At 39.1% G+C, this 23,300-nt stretch overlaps 1 protein-coding gene across 1 annotated transcript; it reads left to right on the forward strand.

The window, feature by feature from the left end:
• Positions 1–107: 107 nt before the first annotated feature.
• SAXO2 (stabilizer of axonemal microtubules 2) lies at positions 108–18,796 on the forward strand (the record flags this gene model as incomplete). The annotated part of the gene is made up of 4 exons (XM_080692875.1): positions 108–148; positions 4,552–4,731; positions 9,835–10,037; positions 17,853–18,796. The coding sequence occupies exons 1-4, from the start codon at positions 111–113 to the stop codon at positions 18,794–18,796; spliced, it is 1,365 nt and encodes a 454-aa protein (XP_080549001.1). The 5' UTR covers positions 108–110.
• Positions 18,797–23,300: the final 4,504 nt, after the last annotated feature.

The raw sequence follows: 23,300 nt of genomic DNA on the forward strand, positions 1-23,300 counted from the left end.
AGCCGGAAGCGGGCGCGCGTCCGTAGCCAGGCAGCGCGGTCGCCTTGACGACGGCCGGCGCGTGGGTAGAGGACTGAGGCGCCTGGCATAGGACTGCCGCGGCCAAGAACATGCGGAGCAGGTGTCTGTGCCAGATCTGCACCTGCGGGTGAGCTTGGCGCGGGACTCAGAACGTGGGGCCAAGGGACCGTGGCCGGACACCGCGTGTGTGTGTGTGTGTGTGTGTGTGTGTGTGTGTGTGTGTGTGTGTGTGACAGACAGAAACCTCAGCATGGTCAGGACAGGGGTACTGGAGGCCCGGGAACCTCAGCGTAGCCAGACACAGGAGCGGGAACCTGGGAGACCTCAGTGTGGCCAGACAGGAGGTCGGGGACTGGGGACCTCAGCGTGATCAGGACACGGAGACAGGAGGCCCAGGGACTCCTCAGCATAGCTGGACACTGTGTGTGTGTGTGTGTGTGTGTGTGTGTGTGTGTGTGTGTGTGTGTGTGTGTGTGTGTGAGAGAGAGAGAGAGAGAGAGAGAGAGAGAGAGAGAGAGAGAGAATGAATCTTAGCATGGTCAGGACAGGAGTCCAGGTCAAGACACAGGGCAGGGGGAACAGGGACTTCAGTGTGGTCAGCACGCAGGGGAGGGGTGTGGAGGTAGGAGACCTAGGGACCTCAGTTTAGCCAGTACACTGGGGAAGGGGCACACCTTGGCCTGCTAACGAAGCAGCCTCGGGGGCCTTAGGGGCCAGGACAAGGGGCAGAGATGGACTATGCCCTTGCGCCCCTGGTATTTGCAGACCGCTGGGGCAAAGTTTTTCTTTGTAGACCTAAGACCCCCTTGTCAAATGATGCAAACTGAAGCACTATCCTGGTCAGAATAATGGTATGCGAATCTGCAGTATAAGACTGGTAAGTGGTAGAACCAGGTCCAAGTGCACAAGTGCATGCCTTATATATAAAAAAAGTAATTTGTTGACGAATTAAAAAGAACAGTATGTAAAGTCCATTTTACACTGCCCTGCAACTAGACCATATTCCCACAGGTCTAGGCAGAGACACTTTGGGCTCTACCTGACAGACAAGGCACCCTGAAACCTAGATTCCTGTGTGAGCTCTTCCTAACAACCTTCCACCACCTGTAAACACACGCTTCTCCTTCCTCATCTACACTGTTGACCCAAGGGTTAGATCACTATTTGCTAAATCAATATGAATGTGTCAATCCCTTCGTGTCTCTTGTTCTCTCTTCAAAGGAAAAATACCTGCATGCTGATGAAAAGCAGTTCTCTGCCACTTCCATAATAAACTGTTTATAACTAGAAATAGATTAACAGATGTATAAACTTTTGAATTATGAATCTACAAACTGTTGTGTAAGAAAAAAGTTATTATTTGTTCTAATATTAATTTATATTTAACCTAACCTCCCTTCCCATGCAGCAGTCATAAAATCCAACCTGCACTATGTTGGAAACTCCCCTTTTTTTCAAGCAGTTTAATGATCCAAGGAAGTGAAACATTGCCAATGTAGGAGGCGTCACCTCTGGCCTTTGAACTTTGGTGTGATTGCCATAAGAAGGTCCCTTTCTGAAGCTCATGTTTCTTTCTAGAGCAGTGCCTCCGCTGCTGTCATTCTTATGCTTGAGGTACAAGCATCTTTGCAAAGCTAGGCGTTTTTGTTGCCAGGCTCCACTCAGCCAGCTCTTGAGATCTGGCCCTCTCCTGGGGCACTGAAACTGGCAAAAACTCCTCACTCTTCTCAGAATCTCTTCCCTTTCACCTTTTACCCCCTCTCAATGGGGGCAGGGGAAAGGAGATCTTTACCTCTTTCTTCTTTTTGTTGCTAGACCATTTTCCCCCCTGTGACCTTAAAAGGCAACTATCTTTCATCTCCCGTTAGGGATACTGATTTCATCTCTTCCATTAACTTTTTCTTAAAGACAGGGAGATTTGTGGACTTCGTGCAGTTTCTCTTCTCTGTCCGACTAAAATCCCCACAAGAGAATACCTGCTGGAAGTAAGTGGAAAAGACAAGAGGAGAAGCATGTTAATATTTCAGTAAATGTACTCTATCTATGAAGATGGAGATCACTGGGGAAGTTTTGACCTATTTCTGCTACCTGTCCGTTTGCTGATTGGATCATTATTCCGCCCCCTCCACACACACTATAAAATTACATAGCTTCACATATCAGTTTTATCCAATTTATTATATGAACTGGGATGAGGTTATTTTATGTTGGAAAGCAGAAATGAAGAATGCTTAAAAAAAAAAATGAGGCTCATTCAGCTCTTTTCTCAAATACAATGAAAGGTCCTGTCATTCAAACAGTTTTCAAGGGGTTGGGGACATTATGTCCCTAAGTTCAATCCCCAGTACAAAAAAATCATTGTTATCAGCACTCCCTACCCACTCCCCCTTTAGGATGAAAACTCAAAGAGGAAGGGAAAATTTTTGCCTTTTCTTAACATTGCCCTCAATACCTTTATATAATCATTGCTCACCAAATACTTGCTGAGTGAATGAATGACCATATCACACTAAGAAGTGAATGGGATGGTTTAATTATTAAATCAAGTTCATACACAAGTGTTACAGATATAGTCTCCTATAAACTTTATTTTATTGTCTCTTTTTGGAGGGGACTGGGGGTTGAACTCAGAAGCATTCTGCCTCCGAGCTACACCCTCAGCCCAATTTTTTATTCTTTATTTTTGAAATGGGGTCTCATTGAGTTGCTGCAGGCCTCACTAAGCAACTGAGGCTGGCCACGAACCATGATCCTCCTGTCTCAGCCTCCCAAGTATTCAGATGCGCCTTCATGCTCGGCCTCCTGCAAACTTTAAAAAGCAGAAATAATAATACAAAAGAATTTTCTTTTGATGATAATTGAAAATGTTGGGATGGAAGGCTTTTTCTTCCTTCACAGCCTTGCAGCATTGATTTGTTATAATGTGACTATATTGCTTTCATGGAAAATAAAACTAAAAATATGGCAAATTCTGAAGATATAACTTTGTTCTTATAACTCAGCTTTATCAGGACCTCTACTCGGAACCTGTATACCCTAATTCTTCCAAGAGTCTTAAACCATGGTTGGCATGAAATCTCTTCAGCATTTTCTTACAGCCTCCAGCTTCAGCTGATGGTCCTGAACCTCTTGACACTCCTGACCTTGAAGTGTCTTAGACATCCTGTGATACCTCTTTACTCTTCCCTACACTACAATTCTTCAACAACCTCCATGCAAAGAAACTTATTTTTCTTACTTTCTACCTGGAGTTCGTCTGGTCCAGGTATCTTAGTTGGTTCAGATTAGTCTGCAGAACATGTGTATTTTCTTTAGGTCCAGCTTTGCCTGAACTGAACCTGTATTATCCACCCTTACCTCAAGGCCTGGGCCCCAAATGGTATCAGACCTGAGAAGCTGACCTTATGTTTTTACTTTTTTATATAATTATGTCGTTTAAGGGTTTTTATCTCTGTCCAATGCCATAAAAACCTATAATGTAGTGAAAGGTTCATAATCTTTTTATAACAGCTTACAAATGGTTAAGACTTATTTCTCATAATCTTTTCTCCCACAGATAACAAATGGTTAAGACTTATTTTTTATACATACTTAAAAAGAAAGAAGATGAGGAAGCATGCAGTACATATTATTCTACAACCCACTTTCCCCCCAATATTTATTTTCTTACCATCTTTCAATAGCCATACATAAAAGTTAGCAAAAACTTAGGAAAAAAGGGAAATAAAAAGCTCTATTGATTTTTTTTACCTCCCCAAATATTTCATTTGTGTTTTCTGCTGTGCCACCACTCTCTCTCTCTCTCTCTCTCTCTCTCTCTATATATATATATATATATATATATATATATATATATATATACACACATACATAGATGTGTGTATATGTATATATATAGAGATAGATGAGTGAAAATATATGAATGAACTGAAGATAAACCATTTCAAAATAAATTTCTAGTAAAAATACCCAAAATTTCACTACAGAACTGGGCTTCAAAGGGATCCACTACCTCTGCCACAATCAGAAAACTGTAATAGAGCTGTAGGCTCCAAAATCATTCCTCTTTGCCAAGGTCAGGAAGCCACCAAGTCAGGAAATCACCTTGCAGATCAGGAGACTGCCTGCCAGCTACTGGCTCCAAACTCTTTGCCACTGTCACAATCCATGCAAACAAATGAATGTCATGCCCTGTCTCCTCCTCATGTAGCTCTGCTCTGAATCCATCTCATGTGAGCACATATAATAGATGAAACCTAAATTAATATGGAACCTTTTACAAGGAGTCTGTGATATCTACTTATTAGTGCTTCAGTGTCTGTAGGATAACAAGACATGGGTCTCCACCACATACAGCTACACTAATTATCTCTGTAAGCATCATCACAGAAGGAACAGTGTTTTCTAGGAAACCTACTCTGGAGTTTAGACACTGAGTTTATTGGAGGTCTCTGATTAAATGCAGTAACCACAGTAGTTGTTGTTGTTTTTTTAAAGCAAAATAATCTCTCAGTTTATTTGTTTGTACAGGCGACATCATTGTCCACATGGAACCACAAAGATCTACGAAAATTCTGGCATGTCTTGCCACACAACTGAATACTTGGAAAAATATCCAGCATATGGCAATGTGCTTCCACCCCAGAGTCTTAAACCCAAGCAAGAGTTCCAAGCATGGCATGGTAAAATGGAAGGAGTAACTACATTTAAGTAAATATTGAGCAGCTATTTGCTTATATTTCTCCCAACTCTCCTGGTCTTAATAATTAAGTGTTCTAAGTTTACCTTTTTAGCTGATTTAAGTTGAGCCAATCCAACAAGCAAGAAACTAGTTAAGTCACAACTTGAGAAAGATAGGTATAAAGGGTAACAAAGACTTAGAAGAAAAAATGGAAATGAAAAGTTCTTCTACTGAATTTTTACCTCCCCAAATATTTCATTTGTTTGTGTCTCCTTGTTTACACCATCTAGAGGAATGGGGCAGCTTCCTGATCGTTTCTTCTGTGTCTACTCAGTTTTTGTATCTCTGATCTGATGATCTTTTTAAAATGCAAATCTAGCCTGTCAGGTCCCTGCCTAACTCCTAACTCCCAGAGCTTAACTTTAGCCCACAGCCCTCACATGTCCAGCAAGGGTTGTCTCTTCCCTGCTTCTTTCACTCAGGCCCCAACCCCACAGGACATTTCTCCTTTAAAGTGCCAGGATTTCATTGCCTCAGCTCTTTCCAAGACACTATTTTCCCTGCCTGGAACTTCCCTCCCCCTTCCCTTGGTTTAATACCTGTTCCCGTCAGTAGCGCTTGCCTTGCTTGTCCCTTGGGAAAGTCTTCTCCACACTTCACCCAGCTTTCAGGCTAGGTAAGATTCCTGGACTTGAGTTCTCACGGGGCCTTCCAGTCACTTATCATTAGATTAGTTTCAGTGTTCCAGGAGAGCAGGAGGAGCTGAGTCCTCTGTTTTCTCAGCATTCTGTTTCCAGAATCGAGTACACTGCTTGGTGGCACCTAATGCCTAATAACTTATTCAGTGGGTGATGGAAAAAATCCTCTTCATCCTAAATTTTCACTTAGACCTAGGGTTTACTTTTGTTTTTCAATTAGTAGTATCTATTAGTCTCCTTGGAAGTTTGGTGGATTAGTTCCTTTCATTCATTATTTCCTTTCATTATTTTACTTAAACTGTTCATGAGTACACTATATTCTTGGCAAATTTTATACATTAGGTGTAAAAATATCAGTAAGTTCAAGTTCCTGCTTTTAAGGAACTCATATCAGACTCCTAAAACTTTAGATTTTAGAAATGTTCCATAGCATATTTATTTATTTACCGGTACTAGGGATGGAACCCAGGGGCATTCTGCCTCCGAGCTTCACCCCCAACCCTATTTTTTTCTCTATTTTTTTGAAAGAGGGTCTCACTAAGTTGTGGAGGGTCCCACTAAGTAGCTGAGGCTGGCCACAAGCCTGTGATCCTCCTGTCTCAGCCTCCCAAGAACTGGGATTACAAGTGTGCCCCCCCCCATGCCCAGCCAGCTTTCATTTTCATGTTAGCCATTTCTGTTTTATTTCAGATAGAGCTCCTTCTACTCATATAGCAAACGCAGAAACTTTCATACTTAGTCTAATGCTTCTACTTTTAACACTTCAGGCACCCTTGTAATAATGATGCTTTGGTGACTAGTTAAACTTCTGTAGGTGTGTGGCTCTTCTACAAGTGTGAAGATTTTCCATGGTTCTACACTTTGGTGTGTGTTTTACATCTGTGTTAACATTTCAGATTCTAAAACTGCATCTAAACAAGGGTATAATGGTGTGAGTCCCAGGAACCTACATTTTTGACCATGACTGTTGGTGATTCTGTTGCCATGGATTCACTGCAGGGGCAGATTCCAGACTGCCCATGGGGATGGTGGAGATAGCACAGGAGATAATGTGAACAGCTGGTTAACACAGAGCACATGGGAGGGCTGCTCGAGCACTTTTCTCATTTTAAGGTCTCTCTTCCTGGATACCGCATGGTTCATAATGAAGATTTAAAATAAATGTCACAACACTTACATTTATTGAATAAAGGCTTTGCTTTTAACTAATTCAAAATGTTAATATTGAGAAAGTTTAACCTTCCATATTTTTCTTTTAGAAAGCAGTTCTTGGTTTTCCTATTTGACTTGTGTATGTCACCCTTCATAAGATATAGAAAGAGGGAAGGAAGGAGGGAGGGAAGGGAAATAAGGGTATTAAAAATAAAGATTATAAACAGTTCCAAATTCCAAAAGGTGAAAGTATACCGATAAAACTAAAAATTCCATTTCTTAGATTGCTAACTCTCTACTTTGTAAGATACTGGGGCTTTTCTTTGTGTTTTGACTAGGACACTAGCAGTATTTGTAAGAACTGTAATGAGGGGAATGGAGCTCTAGCGCGACTCCCTTATGATGACCATGGTGACCAAAAGTAGAAAGCTGGATTATTTGTAGTACCAACAGAGAGTAAGGTGCCATTTTATACTGCTCTATCATGCAGAAAGAGACCGTGTGAAGAGCAGCTGACTGAACTTGTACAGGACGTGTTCCCTTACAGGATTATGATTTAACACAGTGAGAAGGCTGCCGGCATCTGCAGGAAGTCTGCCCAGAAGGAGTAGGACTATGGACATACCAAATGCTTTGGGATATATCAAAAGAAAAGACTCACTCACCTTTACTGCTCCTCCACAGAGGGTTGCTTTGGGCTTGAGGCATGCTTTAAACACCTAAGTAGTCTAATCTGAGAAAATGAGACTTCTAAGCTAAGCACTCTCCGCTGCCTTTCCCTCATTATCCCAAGTCCTGATTGTATTTTAGCCTATTCCCAATAGCTGGTATTTGGGCAGATCAAAGAACAGTTCAGATGCCTTAAAAAGAGGAGGTATGTGATCTTTACTGCTATTCATCTATTAAGTAAACACATGTTAATCACTTGCTAAACATCAGGCACTGTTTTAGTCACTTGAGATATAGTATGAACCAAGAAAGTTATAATCTCTCTTCTTACAGAGGATATAATCTAGTGGAGAAGTCAATCAAAAGCATATTGCAACAGTAATATAAAAAAATCTATGAAGGATAGGTACAAGGTACTCCAATAACTAGAGAAAGAGGTTTGCATTGATCAGGAAAAATGACAAAACGGGCTCAAACCTGAAGGATGTTAAGCAGTGAACTATATTTAAAGAAGAATGGAGTGCCCTCCAGGCAAAGAGAAGCCTCCAGCAGGAAGAAGCGTGGAAAGTGGGAAATTCTCAAAGGCCAGCTAGAGCAGAGCACGAACATGGACACGCACTGTGAGCCGAGACTGTGAGGAGGCTGGCAGGGCCTTTAGCATGCTCACCTTTGCCTATAGCCTTTTGCAGTAAGCAGCCACTGAAGCTTTCCTTTCCGACGCATGTTTAGGAGGCATGGTGGTGAGTGACAGGCAGGGAGGTGAGGAGGCTAGGGAGGTGAGGGCAAGGATGACCTGACCAGCTTTACATGTGAAAGTGCTGCTTTGGTGCCACCGGAGCCAAGACTGGAGAGAAAACTAAAGTGGACCCAGGTACGTGGGCATAGAAAGACACAGGAGTGAGTCAAATGAGTGGTTACAGAAGCTTTGACCTCATGACAGTGATGGAGATGGAGAGAACTCGATTTGAGAGAAATTCCAAAGGCAGATGGATAGGAGTTGATGAGAGACCAGATTATATGGGAGGGAAGTGAGGTAAAAAGCGTGAATTCTAGATTTCTGACTGTGAGCTGAAGAGATGGTGATGCTGTTCACTAATGTAAGGGGCAATCAAACATCACATCTGTTGGGGAGAAATGGTTTTATTTGGGGCATATTGAGTTTAGATGCATCATTGGGTATCCAAGATGTCATGTAGCTACTGAGATGGAGTTCAAGAGAAGAGACCTACGCTGCGATACAAATCTGAGAGTCACTTCTGCAAAGGTTGTCATTGAAGACATGGGAATAGAGGAGCCATCCATAAGAGAATGTGTAGTGCAGGTGTTAAGGAGCACCAGCATTTATTTAATGGTTGAGAAGAGGTGGATGAAACTACCTAGAAGACTGAGAAAAATAATCAGTAAGGCAGGAAGGGAGAGTTTCCTGGAATAAAGTGTTAACTGGGCAAGTAAGATGAGTTCTGAAGAGGTCTGATGGGCTGGTCAGAATGAAGTCACTGTGACCCCTCGAGCTGTGTTAGAAGTGAAAATGCCAGACACAAGACTGAGTGGATGAAAGAAGTGAAGGGGAGGGGGCGGAAAAATGGAGTCAAACCATCTCTGAAGTTATAGTGTAAGTAAGAGAAGGGATTCTGTGAGTTTTTTTTTTTATTTGGTATTTGGAGCTTAAATATGTAAGCAGCAAATACTGATTGATACAAGATAGGCCAATCATAAAATAAATGGCACAGCAAACAGAATCCAGAAGAAAAAAGACTTGGAAGAATAATAATGGAGGCTAACAAACTCCCTTTGCAATGTACAGAGCACCCTTGTAAGCATGTGTGTATCCTTAAAACATCCCTCTGCGGCAGGTACTGTCCCATTTTATATGTGAGGAAACTGGAGCATAGACAGTGTAAGTTAGCCAGGGTTGTGCAGCTAGGGGATGACAGAGCCAGGATCTGGACCCAGACAGCCTGATCAGTCTGAATCTGTGGAATTGGCCAATCCGCAGGACTGCCTCAGTGTCTGCGGCACTGCCCTCTGTCATACAGCGTTGTGCACTGCCCAGGGTGGCTGGATTACCATCTGTCTCCATCCATGGGAAGGTCCTCAAATGACAAAGACTCACATCCATACTAGGGGTGGGATTTATAGCTAAAGGCACGAGCTTCACATCATTTAACACTGAGCGGGACGACAGTATGACCTCAGTAAGAAGAAAGTGAGTCCAACTAGCTTGCTGGAGTCTTCCTGTAGATGAACAAGGATTTTGACAAAGTGAATGCAGGGAAATACATTTTTAAAGCTTTTCAGGTTAATTAAACTATTCACCTGAGATTACCTTCCACATTAGAAAAAATACCAATTACTTGAGGATTTTATTTACTTCAGATCAAATCAACTGACGATCTCTTGATGTTTTGAAAGCTAGGATTTCTGGCATATTACTTTTCTTAAGCTATTTAGTCCCTGAATAGGATCCTATAAATTACTTTTTTCAAGTAATTTAACAATTACCATTTTAGTGTCTTAGACTTTTCAGGTAAGAAAAAAACTTTGAAGTTTTCAATACTGAGATAATTGAATAAAAGAACTTGTGAGGCTATGTTTTAAATTTATATATTTCAGGTCAGATTATCGTCCTTATGAAATAGTCAAACAGCCTCGCCACATACCAGAAGAATACAAACCAAAACAGGGGAAGATTGATCTTGGTACTACCTACAAACGAGATTTTAATTCTTATAAAGTGCAGCCCGTGGCAATAGTCCGGCCTTTGGAAAGAAAACAAGTTAAAAAAGGAAAGTTGGACACTGTCCCAACCTATAAAGGTAACATGCCAATTCAAAAGTTAAGGAGCCAAAAAACGGAAACCTCTATCTTTGACACTAATACCAAACTAATTTTGATGCATTGCCAAACTTAGCCCCATAGTTTAGGAAAACTTATTTTCTTTGGTCAAAATAGTGAAGCCTCTTTATTAATTTTCTCTATCTAAAAATATTTAAAAAAATGATGCTACTGAACAAGGATTATGTCACATTTGTCACTTTGTCACATTTAGTATTGTCCCTTCCTATCCTAGAATGAGTTGAGACTTTACAAATAATATTGGATTCTTTGAAACGTTCATATAAGTAGCAGCTGGCTTTTCCATTCAAGTTCCAAACAAACCTATAAAGCAAAAAGAGTTAGTAGGTAGAAAACAAAAATGCTTTTATACTGATAAAGGCTGGGTGGAAGACAAAACTTCCATTTATGAGTAGTGTGTCTTGATACTGAACCTTGAAGTAAGTAGACTGATCAACCCCTGACAGGCATGCTGTAGTACCACATGGTTACTGCTCTTCTAAGACTTTCAGCATGGGGGAAATATGAGCATACCTCCTCCTGCTACAAACTGACTCAAAGGGATAGGAGTTGGGCATGAATGGCCAATTTTTCTTTCTAAAAATCCTATCTGGTTTTTAAATACTCTATTACTTTTGGGGGATGGAGGGCTTCATTTTAGAAACAATAGGCTATCTTGATAAGTAGACATTATTTTATATTTTTACTATTAGTTATGTGAGATGATGAATGAATATGTCCTAATATGAAATGTTTTTTTAGAGTGATGCCATTTAAAGTCAAGGGAATGATTCAAAATTTAATTAGTATGGATAGCGTTTAATAACTAAATGCATACTTTTCTTTGACTTGTACATGTACTTACCTCCATGTTAAGTACATGGTATCAGTATACCATGATCTGTGAGCCTATGCCTTAGGAAAGTTAGAAATAATGTCCTTTCTGATAGTTAAAGCAGTGAATATATGCGATGCTACACAAGGAACACATTGTGAAGACTATGAATATAGTGAACAAGTATATTATAATCAAATGTAGTATATAGTGATTGCTGAGTATAGATTTGTTGATATACACAGGATATAATGTTCAGCAAAAATTTTGATTTAAACAATAATGAATGATAATGATTTTACCTGCTCTTTTATACAACCATAATAAGATTTTCTCTTTTTTCCCTCTGTAAGCAGTACTAAAAAATCAGTAATATTAATGACATCTGATCCTTTGAACATACATACAAAGCTAACTCACCAACCCTAATTCTGGCTTTCCATCAACTGAATTTCCCTTCGATTCCCATATTTCTAATCTCATAGTTCAAGGCTTAGGAATCTTAGGTTTCCTCTGTCCTTCTAGCTTCTGAACTTTCCTAGTAAGGAAATATTGATTACACTTTGTACTTCCAGGTTTTCAGGCATGAGACAATAGAAATCTCAAGGCCAAGTTATACTTTACTGTTCTATGTTATTGCACTGAAGGTTTTGTAGATGCCTACTATAAGGCAGGTATCTATAAAGGTATCTATAAAACCTAATTCTGAGAGTTAGAGGACAGAGGAAAAACAGAGATGGGATATGATAAAGAAAAATGCAGCCGGGCGTGGTGGTGCACACTTGTAATCCCTGTGCTTAGGAGGCAGAGACAAGAGGATTGTGCTGGTTTGAAGCCAGCCTTGCTGGCTTAAGAGACCCTGTTTCCAAATAAAAATATAAAATAGGTCTGGGAGTGTAGCCTGGAGGTAGAAGGGTTTCCAGGAACCCCAGTACCACAGAAAGAAAGAAAGAAAGAAAGAAAGAAAGAAAGAAAGAAAGAAAGAAAGAAAGAAAGAAAGAAAGAAAGAAAGAAAGAAAAGGAAAGAAAGAAAGAGAAATGCAAGATGGTAAGCAAGATAGCAATTATATTCTGAATAGTGGGGTTTTATGGAACAAACTATATCTTCCTTCAGCAGCCTTAGCTTAGAAACTCATAATAAAATGTAGACCAAAATAGACCACTATTTGACTTGGCAAATAGTTGTAGAGATTGCCCTGTTCTGTCTTAGTCATTGGAAGGAATACAAAGATCTGGATTGTAGAATGGTTGCTGACATTTAGAGAGTTTACATTTGAAAACCAAGGAGAGTAGATATCTACACAGAAAACTATAAAATATTGATGAAAGAAACTAATGAAGACATAAGTCAATGGAATGATATTCTATATTTGTGGATTAGAAGAATTAATATTAAGATGTCAGTACTACCCAAAGCAATCTACAGATTCATTGCAATTTCTACTAAAATACCAAAGACATTTTTCACAGAAATAGAAAAAAAACAATTCTAAAAATTACATGGGACCACAAGATTCTGATTAGCCAAAGTGATCTGAGAAGAATCAGAGTTGGACAGATTGTACTTCCTGATTGCAAATTACATTACAAGCCTATAGTAGTTAAAATAGTATGGTACTGGCATGAGAGCAGACACACAGACCAATGAAACAGCATCAAGAACTAAGAAGTATATCCAAGCACATACAACCAACTAATCTTTAACAGGAATGCCGCAAATACACAACGGAGAAAGAATTGTCTCTTCAATAAATGGCATTGGGAAAGCTGGGTATCCACATATTAAAGGATGAAATTGGACCCTTATCTTACACCATACACAAATTCAACTCAAAGTCAAATGAAGACATAAGCATAAGACTAAAAGCATATAATCCCAAGAAGGAAAGAGAAAGTTCCTTGACATTGACCTTGGAAAAAATTTAAAGATATGATGCCAAAAGCATAGACAACAAAACCAAAAATAGACAAATGAGATTACATCAAACTAAAAAGCTTCTGCAGAACAAGAAATTAAAAGATAACCTATAGCAAGTATTTGCAAACTATTTATCAGATAAGGGATTAATATCCAAAATATATTTAAAAAAACTCTTAATAAGAAACAATAAGCAACCTGATTTTAAAAAATGGCTAAAGTATCTGAATAGACATTTTTCAGAGAATAGATACAAATGGCCAACAAGTATGTGATAAGCTACTCAACTAATGCGGGGAAAATGCAATTAAAAATAATATATCACCTCATACCTGTCAGAATGGGTATTATTTAAAAGATAATAGTATTGGCAATGATTTAGAGGAAAAGAACCATTGTATTCCTGTTGGCAGGAATGTAAATTGGTACAGCCATTATGGAAAACAGTTTGACAGTTACTCAAAAAAAATTAAAAATAGAAAACCATATAATCTAGCAATCCATCCATTCAGGCTATATACCTGAAAGAAATGAAATTGGTACCTCAAAAAGATACTCCCATATTCATTGCAGCATTTTCACAATGGCCAGGATAGGAAAACAACTTAAGTATGTATTCATGGGTGAGTGGATAAGAAGTTGTGGTGGTGCCAAGTTCAGTGCCTCATGCCTGTAATCCCAGTACTCGAGAGGCTGGGATGGAGGATCACAGGTTCAAGGTTCATGCATTAACTTAGACCTTGTTTCAAAATTAATAGGACTGGGTGTGTAGTTAACTTTAGAGAGATCTTGTTTCAGAATTAAAGATCATTAACTTAGAGATATCTTGTTTCAGAATTAAAAAGGAAGAGCTCAGTGGTAGAATGCTCCTGGGCTCAAGTCCCAGTATCATCCATCATAAAATTGTGTGTGTGTGTGTGTGTGTGTGTGTTGAGAGCCAATGCTAACAAGACAAAGTCCTACTAGAATGGAGGCCCTACCACAAACACTTCAAACATACTTCAAATCTTATTCTTGATGTCTTTGAGACATTTAAAACTAGAAGAAGGCTATATATAACTAAAGGTGCCATTGAGTGCTGAGCTAGCTCAATTCCTAATTAGAGTGAAATGATCTGCCCCACATACTGTCTACCTAGGAACTAGGAAAAGAAGGAAAAAACTGTCTCCTGTTGAAAATAACATTAATATTTTTTTCTGGTGCTGGGGTTGAACCCAGGGGCATTATACCTCTGTGTGCTACCCTTAGCCTTATTTTTTTACTTTGAAAGAGAGTTTAACTAAGCTGTGGAGGGCCTTACTATGTTTTTGAAGCTGGCCACAAATATACAATCTTCCTGTTTTAGCCTCCCAGGTACTGGGATTACAAGCATGTGCCATTATGCCTGGCAACATTGATTTTCAGATTCTGTGATTCTCTTATATTCAGCATCCCCTATCTAGTAAAATATCATTGGACCTATGGAGGTAATGGTCATGAAATTGTGTGTGTGTGTGTGTGTGTGTGTGTGTGTGTGTGTGTGTGTGTGTTTTACTGGGGAATTGGACTCAGAGACATTCCACCTCTGAGCAACAACCCCAGCCCTGTTTTATTTTTTTTGTTTGGAATCAGGGTCTCATTAGACTGCGGAGAGTCTCACTGCTTGCTAAGGGTCCCCTAAAACCCAAGATCCTCTTGTCTTAGCCTTCAGAGGTGTGCACCACTGCACCTAGCTGAAATTTCTAAAATCGATGATAAAATCAGCCCACAGATTTGAGAAACTCAGCAAAGCTTAGCATAAAGAAAAGTATCCCTGGGAAACTATTGTCAAACTTCTGGAGACCAAATAAAGATTAATTAATAAAAATTAGAGCTAAACTACAAATTATCTACAAAAAGAAAAATTGCATCAGCCGTTTCAACAGACTAACACTTGACTTTTGAATTAAAACTATGGAAGTCAGAGACAATGGAATGGCAATTTTTAAAGTGCTAACAGGGGAAAAAAATCTAGAATTCCAGTGAATCCTGGAATTTTTTGTTGTTGTTGTTGGTATTGAGGATGGAACCCTTCTACCTCCGGGCTACACTCCAAGACCTATATTATATTTTATTTGGAAACAGAGTCTCTTAAGCTAGCGAGGCTGTCTTCAAACCTGCACGATCTTCCTGTCTCCGCCTCTCAAACACGGGGATTACAAGCATGCGTCACCACACCCGGCAGGAATTTTGTATCTAGTGAAAATGTCCTTCAAAAGAAAAAACAAAATAAAGATATTTTTAGACAAAACAAAATTCATTAGCAGTAAAACTATACTACAAGTTCTTCAAGTTGGAGATAAATAATCCCACATAGAAACATGAAATCCATGAAGGAAGAAAACATACAGAAATTATAAATATGTGGGTACATTTAGGAACATTAACTTCTTAAAGTCACAACAATTGTGTTTTTACACAAATATGGAAGTAAAATATATTAGAACAATAGCATAAAAGGAAAGAAGATATAATAAACTGTCCAGAAGTCATTCTATTACTTAAGTGGTAAAAATATGTTTGACCAGGCCAGAAATATCTCATAATAAATCAAAATAATATTTTTATTTAAAAATCAGAAAGTTGCCGGTGAGGTGGTACACTCTTGTAATCCCCACTCTTGGGAGGCGGAGACAGGAGGATCGCACAGGTTTGAAACCCCTCGCTGGCTTAAGAGACCCTGTTTCCAAATAAAAATATAAAATAGGTCTGGGAGTGTAGCCCAGAGGTAGAAGGGTTCCATCCCCAGTACCACAAAAAAAAATACAGAAAGTTATGATTAAAATCATAATAGAGAAAATAGAATAATAAAATATGCTTCATTAATTTAAGAGGAAGAAATAAGGGTTTAGGGGAGCCTACAAGAAAATCAAAAGCAAATAGTAATATAGTCCACTTAAACCCAGCTTGGTAATTCAGTACCTTAAATGGTAAACAAACTCAATATTGAATTAATCTCAAAGATTGATTCTCTGTGCCTTAAGGAGATATTAAAAATATAAGACAAACAGCTGCCTCCAGGTTGAAACAGGATGCAAACTCCATTTCACCTGCAGTGGTGAAGACGGCCTGGCATGCCAACAGCTAAAGAAATTCACTTTCTAACACATTGCCAAAGACTGAGTGGGAGCAAGTATGAGAGTACGGATTCCCTAAGAGCTTCAGACACAGAGGGGAGTCCAAACCACTCATAGGCTCTTCTCTTTGGATGCTCACTGTGTGCTTATCAGAGAGATTAGGGGAGGGCTAGAAAAAGAGCAACCATGGAGAGAGGCCCAGCAGCATTGCAGGCAAGGCATCGCTGTCAGCCCGGTGAGAGTATGTGTCTACTGCAACTGTAGGTTCAAAAAGCAAGCCTGCTGCTTCTAGCCCATCTTTTCTTGCCAGTTTGTTTCATGGGTCTCTGGTAGCCCAAAGACTGTTTGCCTTTGGATCAGGTACCCACTCTCATCAGGTACCCACTCTCATCCAAGACTAACTTAATTATTTAGTCTAAGTCTTGGCCATTTGAACAGATATGTCTATAGATAAGGATTTTTTCTCTTCAAAAGAGGTATTGACATAATAGGTATTCAAACCTAGGCTATTTCCATAAACGTTGCCCAGACTTTTGTCCATCTTGTAATACACTGTCTTATATAAAACATTTTTATAAATTAGTTTTGGCATTTAGAAATACATATTTTTGGATGAATTCAGTTTTGAGGTATTCCTCGGCTTACTACTTTCTCATTTAGATATACACAACCTAGATAGTCCTCAGTTGGAATATAAATATTTCAGTTTTCTTTCTATGCTCTAGGTAAGAGTCAGGCAGTTGGGTTAAGGTATTGAACTTTTAAAATCTCAAATCTTAGATCTGATGTTCACTTCTAAGTTCTACATACAATTTTAAACACTTTTGAAAGCACTCTAATTAGGTTCCAGTCCTCTAGATAGTCCTCTATCTTTCGAGAATGCCTTAAAGTCCATTTGGTAAGATAAAAGAATTGAAGCTGATGATCTTTTCGGGATAGTGCACATTACCTTGTTTCTGCCCAAGAAGTCCTGTAGAAGTGTAGAGTATAATGGAGCTGAAATCTTCTCTTCTTGGAAGAGTCCCCCAAAGTTGGGAGTAATACCCACATCACAAATGTGTGAGGACTGAACCTAGGGGCATTCTATTACTCAGCTACAATCTCTCTCTCTCTCTCTCTCTCTCTCTCTCTCTCTCTCTCTCTCTCTCTCTCTCTCTCTCTCTCACACACACACACACACACACACACACAGACATATATATATCATTTTTTAAAAAACAGGGTCTAAATTGCTAAGGCCTTGCTACATTGCTGAGGCTGGTCTCAAACTTAACGATTCTCTTGTCTCAGGCTCCCAAGTACTGGGATAGGTGTGTGCCAGCCACCACACCCAACTCCCACATCACTTTTGTCCACACATCAGGGCACTTTATTTTGTGCTAACCCCTGAACTTCGTAGCTTATCTTACCATTTTTGTGAGTTGCAGTGAAAATCCTAGCCAGTTCTTGGGATATAACTGTAACCTAAACTCTCCTCATGACATGATCCTGTGGTTTTTTAATAATTACCTGCCATCAGGCATAGGTGTGCCATTCTTTGTATGTGATCAGATAATCCATAAATGAAAAGTTGGGTATCCTAAGGAGAGGAGATGGGTTAAAGAATCAAGGAGGAATCACAAACTTCATACTTGATGCTACTATTTGGATTTCTAAAGGGAATGAAAAGTTGTTTGTCAAGCCAGGTGTGGTGACACATGTTTATAATCTCAGTACTTGAGATGCTGAGATAGGAGGATGGCAGGTTTGCGGCCAGCCTCAACAACTTGAGAGCTGCAATTTAGTGAGCCCCTGTTTCAAAATAAAGAATAAAATAGGGTTGGGGCTGTAGCTCGGAGGTAGAATGCCCCTGGGAAGAAAAGTTGTTTGTCAAAGAGGAATCAGTCATGATTCTTAGAAGACAGTTGTTTTCTTCAGCATTTAAAAATGTTTTGTTTTAATTTTTAAGATGATTATAGATCTTGGGGCATTCAGAAAAGTGAACTTTATAAACCAGAACAAGCTTACCATCCCCCAACAGTGAAGTTTGGAAATTCAACCACATTTCAAGATGACTATGTTCCTCAGGAGATAAGGCTGAGGCCAAGCTTCAAACCCTCCCCTGTGGTCACATGCTCCACCATCCCATTTTGTAGTGATACAAGTCACCGCCTGGCCTATGTACCGCATCAGCCAGAAGTCAGGTTTGCAAAGCCAAAGGAAGTTTACAAGCCCACTGACCAACCTTTTGAGGACCTCACAACTCACCGGAATGACTTTCAGGGTCTTGTTGGTGAGACTGTGAAAATCTGCAGACCTGCCTACACCAGAGTGACCCAAAATGCCCAGTTTGAAGGCAGCACTGAATTCCGTGAAAGTTTCCAGCCCTGGGAAATCCCACCACCTGAAGTCAGGAAGGTCCCGGAGTACGTGCCCCCCGCAGGGAGCATGGAGTTGAGCAGCACAAGCCATCTCGACTACATTCCGTATCAGACCAGCCGTGTTGTTCCCATCAGGCCAGTCTCTCTCAGAAGAAAAAATAATCTTCCTTTCCAAGGAAAAAGTACCATGAAGGAAGATTTTCCAGTATGGGAAAGTTGTCGTCAAGGACTCATTAAGCAGCAGCAGCAGATTCCCAACCCATCTGGAAAATTTGATGGTTTGAGCACTTTCCGATCTCACTATGTGCCACATGAATTGATTCCAACGGAGAGTTGCAAACCTGTAAATGTTGCTCTTAAGAGGTCTGTTCCATTTGATGACATCACCATGTATTCTGTGGAATATACACCGAAGAAACAGGAAATCTGCCCAGCTAGCTATCCCTCTCCTCCAGGTTACATATTTGAAAATACAAATTCCCAAGGTCATAAATTCTTCCGGAAGATCACTCCTACAGTGAAGGTCTCCTAGTCATCAAATCATGATTAAAAGGAAGCTAACCAATGAGATGTTGGTTTTCCAAAAGAATCCTTAGTTATTATAGTGAAAAAAAATTATTAGAGATTTTAATAAGTCATTTAAAAATTTTTTTTAATTGAAAAATATATTTTAGGAGATCAGAATCTTAAAATCCATTTTTTGCTGATATTTTAACCAAGTCTGTGTTTCAATGTGCATTTCTGAATGCTGGATAATGTACATTCTCATCTGAACTGTTTTAATATCTAACAATATTTCATTGTCTTCAATATATTATCATTTATACTTATGTTTATAATTATGGCAATAATATGGTTATTTATATACCAGCTATGATTTGTCAAACACATTGGGATTATCTAGAACTACAATGAAAATGATACATGAGCCAGGTATGGTGGGACACACTTGTAATCCCTGGTACTTGGGAGTCTGAGACTTCCAAGAGCTACTTAGTGAGGGCCTCTACAACTTAGTGAAACCCTGTTTCAAAATAAAAAATAGGCCTGGGGGTGTAGCTCAGAGGTAGAATGTTGCTAAATTCAATCCCAAGTACCTGGATCCCTTTTCTATGACACACCCACCAAATCAGTGGTTAGTAGTGTTGAAGACTTCAGCCCTGCTCCTTACCAGCCCTCACCATGTTCAAGTTAGTAGGGGGCATTGTGGTGTGATGAGGAACAGCTCTGGGAGCTGGGAATCAGAGGACCTGAGTTCAAATTCTCACACCATCAGTGTCTATTTGTGCCACCCTAGGCAGATGACTCATGTCTCTGAGCCTCTGTGTCTTCATGTGTAAAAGGATATCTTTTCTGCTTACCTGTCACAAAATTGTTTTGAACATCAGATCATATGATACATCTTAACCTACAAATTAAAGTACAAACGAATAGGATTATTAGTAAATCACTCAATTACTTTCTGTACCTTTTCAATTTAGGATAATTATATACTCTAAATTCACTTCCTAGCCTGTAGCAAGGATTATAAAATAGCCTAGTTTCCTTTGAGCTTATGAGTAGTATGTGCTTCTGAGAGAAGTCTTTCCCTCTCTAGTGACTCAAGGATCTGAGAGGTTGTCACAGGAAGTGAAGAGCCTGGCTGGATTGAATCCTGGCTGGGTTGGATTTGATTGACAGTATTTGCCAGAGCAATATATAGGAAGATGGACAACCCTAAAGAAGTCTTCAGGGTAAGCGGAGGTAGTCCTGCTCCTCCTTGCCACGTCCAGATTCCGTTCAGAAGCAGATGGCCCAGCCTGGGCACAACCACCTCGTTTACCACTTCGTGCAGTGCCAGGAAGGGAGCAAGGAGTGACAGCGGCAAGTGGAGCAGAGACGGCATGCTGCTCTCAGGAGTGCTGGAAATTACTCACGAATGAAACTCGGGGAGTGTTTAAGAACATATGATTGCATTATGGATACATAGGATTTGTTTGGCACAAAGTGATTGTTAACAGCTTCTTATGGCTTCAAAGTTTTTCAAAATATATATTTGTTGAGAATTGATTTACAAATATTTGTTTTTAACCATTTCTAATTATTTGATAGTAATTTGTTCTAATATTTACAACAGTGAAAAATATTGCATGTGAAATTGTATATGTTTATGCAACATTAATAAAGTAATTTAAAGGAATGGATTTTCATGAAGTCATTCTCTACCCAGTGTTCTTTGGAAAGTAGAGCTTTTCAATAAACTCCTATTTAAATTAACCTATATTATAAGTAGATATTCTTAAATAGAAAACCTTGTTCTATAATCAAAATTTTAAATTAGGGAATACTAATTTTTAATGGCATTCTTTCACCCTAGCACACATCCTACTGCTGGATATTCAGACTCCTCAGCAATTTGATAGGGTTGGTCTCCTCCCTGGACACAGGTCGCCCTTTATATGACATCTACTGGGGTTTCCTGAGGCATTTTGCCATAGGACTGAGATAAAATAATGAGTGATAGTGTATTGCTACAATCTACCAATATAATGGGTGTGAAAAGAGACATAAGAATAAGACACAGCCAAAGACATTTAGCCTGGCAGTTCAGAACAATGTCCCTTAAGATGTTTCCTGGGAAGTTGGAACTTGCCTGATCAAGAAAAGTGGGGGAAAAAAACACAGTACAGAGAGATCCATATTTCTGTGTACGAGTTAAAGAGACTTCTAAGTTAAGAAGGTGGAAGGAGATAAGCCATCTCCAACTCATCCTCTTTCTAAGGTTTTTTTTTTTTTTTGGTGGTGATACTGGGGTTCCTGGAAGCCCTTCTACCTCCAGGCTACACTCCCAGACCTATTTTATATTTTTATTTGGAAACAGGGTCTCTTAAGCCAGTGAGGCTGGCTTTGAACCTGTGCCATCCTCCTGTCCCCGCCTCCCAAACGCAGGGATTACAAGCGTGCGCCACCATGAGATACTATGCAGAAACACATATATTTGAACTGCTCTGCAAACTATTAATATTCTTTAACAACCTTCCAGATTCTAGAAGGAATTTCCACTAAGCCAAATTTGGATGAATCTTATGGAAAAATAGAGGAAAATTTAGAAAAAGAGTTGGTAGGAAATTTCCACCTCCAGCCTATCCAATTTCCACCCTGTCTTTCTGCATAGTCTTATTGAGAAAAATGAGAAAAAAGATTCAGAAGTTAGAAGCAGAGGATTCCACACCTATAATCCCAGTACTTTGGAGGATGATTTAGGAGGATAGCAGTTTCAAGGCCTGTCTTGGCAAATTAGTGAGAGCCTCAACAGACCTAGTAAGACCTTGTTTCAAAATAAAAAAGGACTGAGAGTATAACTCAGAAATAGAATGACCCTGGGTTCAATTCCCAGTACTTTTTCCAACCAAAAAAAAAAAAAAGTTTATAACAAGAGCAAAGACAACAATTACATTCAACTTCTCTTCAGAGGCCAAGCATGCAAGAAGAAGAAATCTGATAGCTCACACAAAAAGAAATATACCTATAGCTATTCAATAAGTTGAATCAGTAATTGATAATATTCAAAGCCAGAAAGTGCCAGGCCCAGATGTGTTCATTATAGCAAATAATTAGGAAGTAAATTATATCAATTTTCTAGTTTCTTTCAGTGGATAGAATACTTCCAAATACTTTACATAATATTTTCAAACTCCTTCTATGAGGCCCTATCATTCTAATACAAAAAAACCAAAAAAAAATAGTACAAGAAAACTATAGACCATTCTCTCTTAAGCATAGATGTAAACATTTTCAACAAAACACTAGCAAATTAAATACAATAGCTTATAAAAAGAATTCTATACCAGGACTAAGTGGGATTTATTCCAGGTATGTGTGGTTCAATATTCAAAACTTAATTAATGTAATCTATCACATTAACAGTAAAAAAGAAAAATCACATGATTATATAAATAGAAGCAGAAAAAAAACACATATCAGTAGATGCCAAAATCCAAAACCCACTCATGATATAAACTTTCAGTAATCTAGGAAGAGAGGGACACTTCCTCAACTGATGGAATACCTTCAAACACCATATAGCTAACATCATGCTTAATGTTGAAAAATGCAAAGCTTTTTCACTAGATGTGGAGCCAGACATCCCTTCTTATCACTCCCATCCTAATACTGGAATCATAGGCTAGTGTAACAAGACAAGGAAAGCACATAAAAATAGTTTGGGAAAGGAGAAATACAACTTTGTTTACTCATGGTGTGATCATTTATGTAGAAAATCCAAAAGAATCAACTAAAAAACAATTCCTGGACCTAATAAGTGACTATAGTAGTAATGTGGTCCACAGAGTTACTATGTAAAAGACAATTGCTAGGCTGGGAGTCCAGCATGATGGAAGAACACTTGCCCCACATGCATGAGGCCCTGAGTTTGACCCCCGGCACCACCACATAAATAAACAAAAGTCTATTGTTTTCCTGTATATCAGAAATGAACAGGTGGAATTTTAAATATAAAAAACACCATTTACATTAGCACCATCTAAAATGGAATACTTAGGTATATATTTAACAAAATATGTACAAGATCTATATGAGTAGAACCACAAGCCTCTGATGAAATAAATCAAATTAAAACTAAATAAATGGAAAGATGGTCTATATTCAAGGATTGTCAAATGTCAATTCTTCCCAATGTGATCCACAGATTCAATGAAACCCCCATCAAACTCTCAGCAGGTTATTTTATGGATACTGACAAATTGATTTTAAAGTTTATATGAAGACACAGAAGACCCAAAATAGTCAACACAGTATTGAAGGAGAACAAAATGAGAAGATTGACACTACTCAACCTCAAGACTTACTAAAATGATAGTTATCAAGATGTTTGTACTGGCAGTAGACTAGAAAATAAATTGGTGGAACAGAATAAGGAACTTGGAAATGGACCTAAATGAATACAATCAACGGATAATTTGAAAAAAAGGGCAAACCCACACTTTGGAACAAAGATAGCCTTTTCAACAACAACTGGTGGTGGAACAATTGGACAT

Source organism: Muscardinus avellanarius, assembly GCF_963383645.1.
Source record: "Muscardinus avellanarius genome assembly, chromosome: 3".
NCBI lineage: Eukaryota > Metazoa > Chordata > Mammalia > Rodentia > Gliridae > Muscardinus > Muscardinus avellanarius.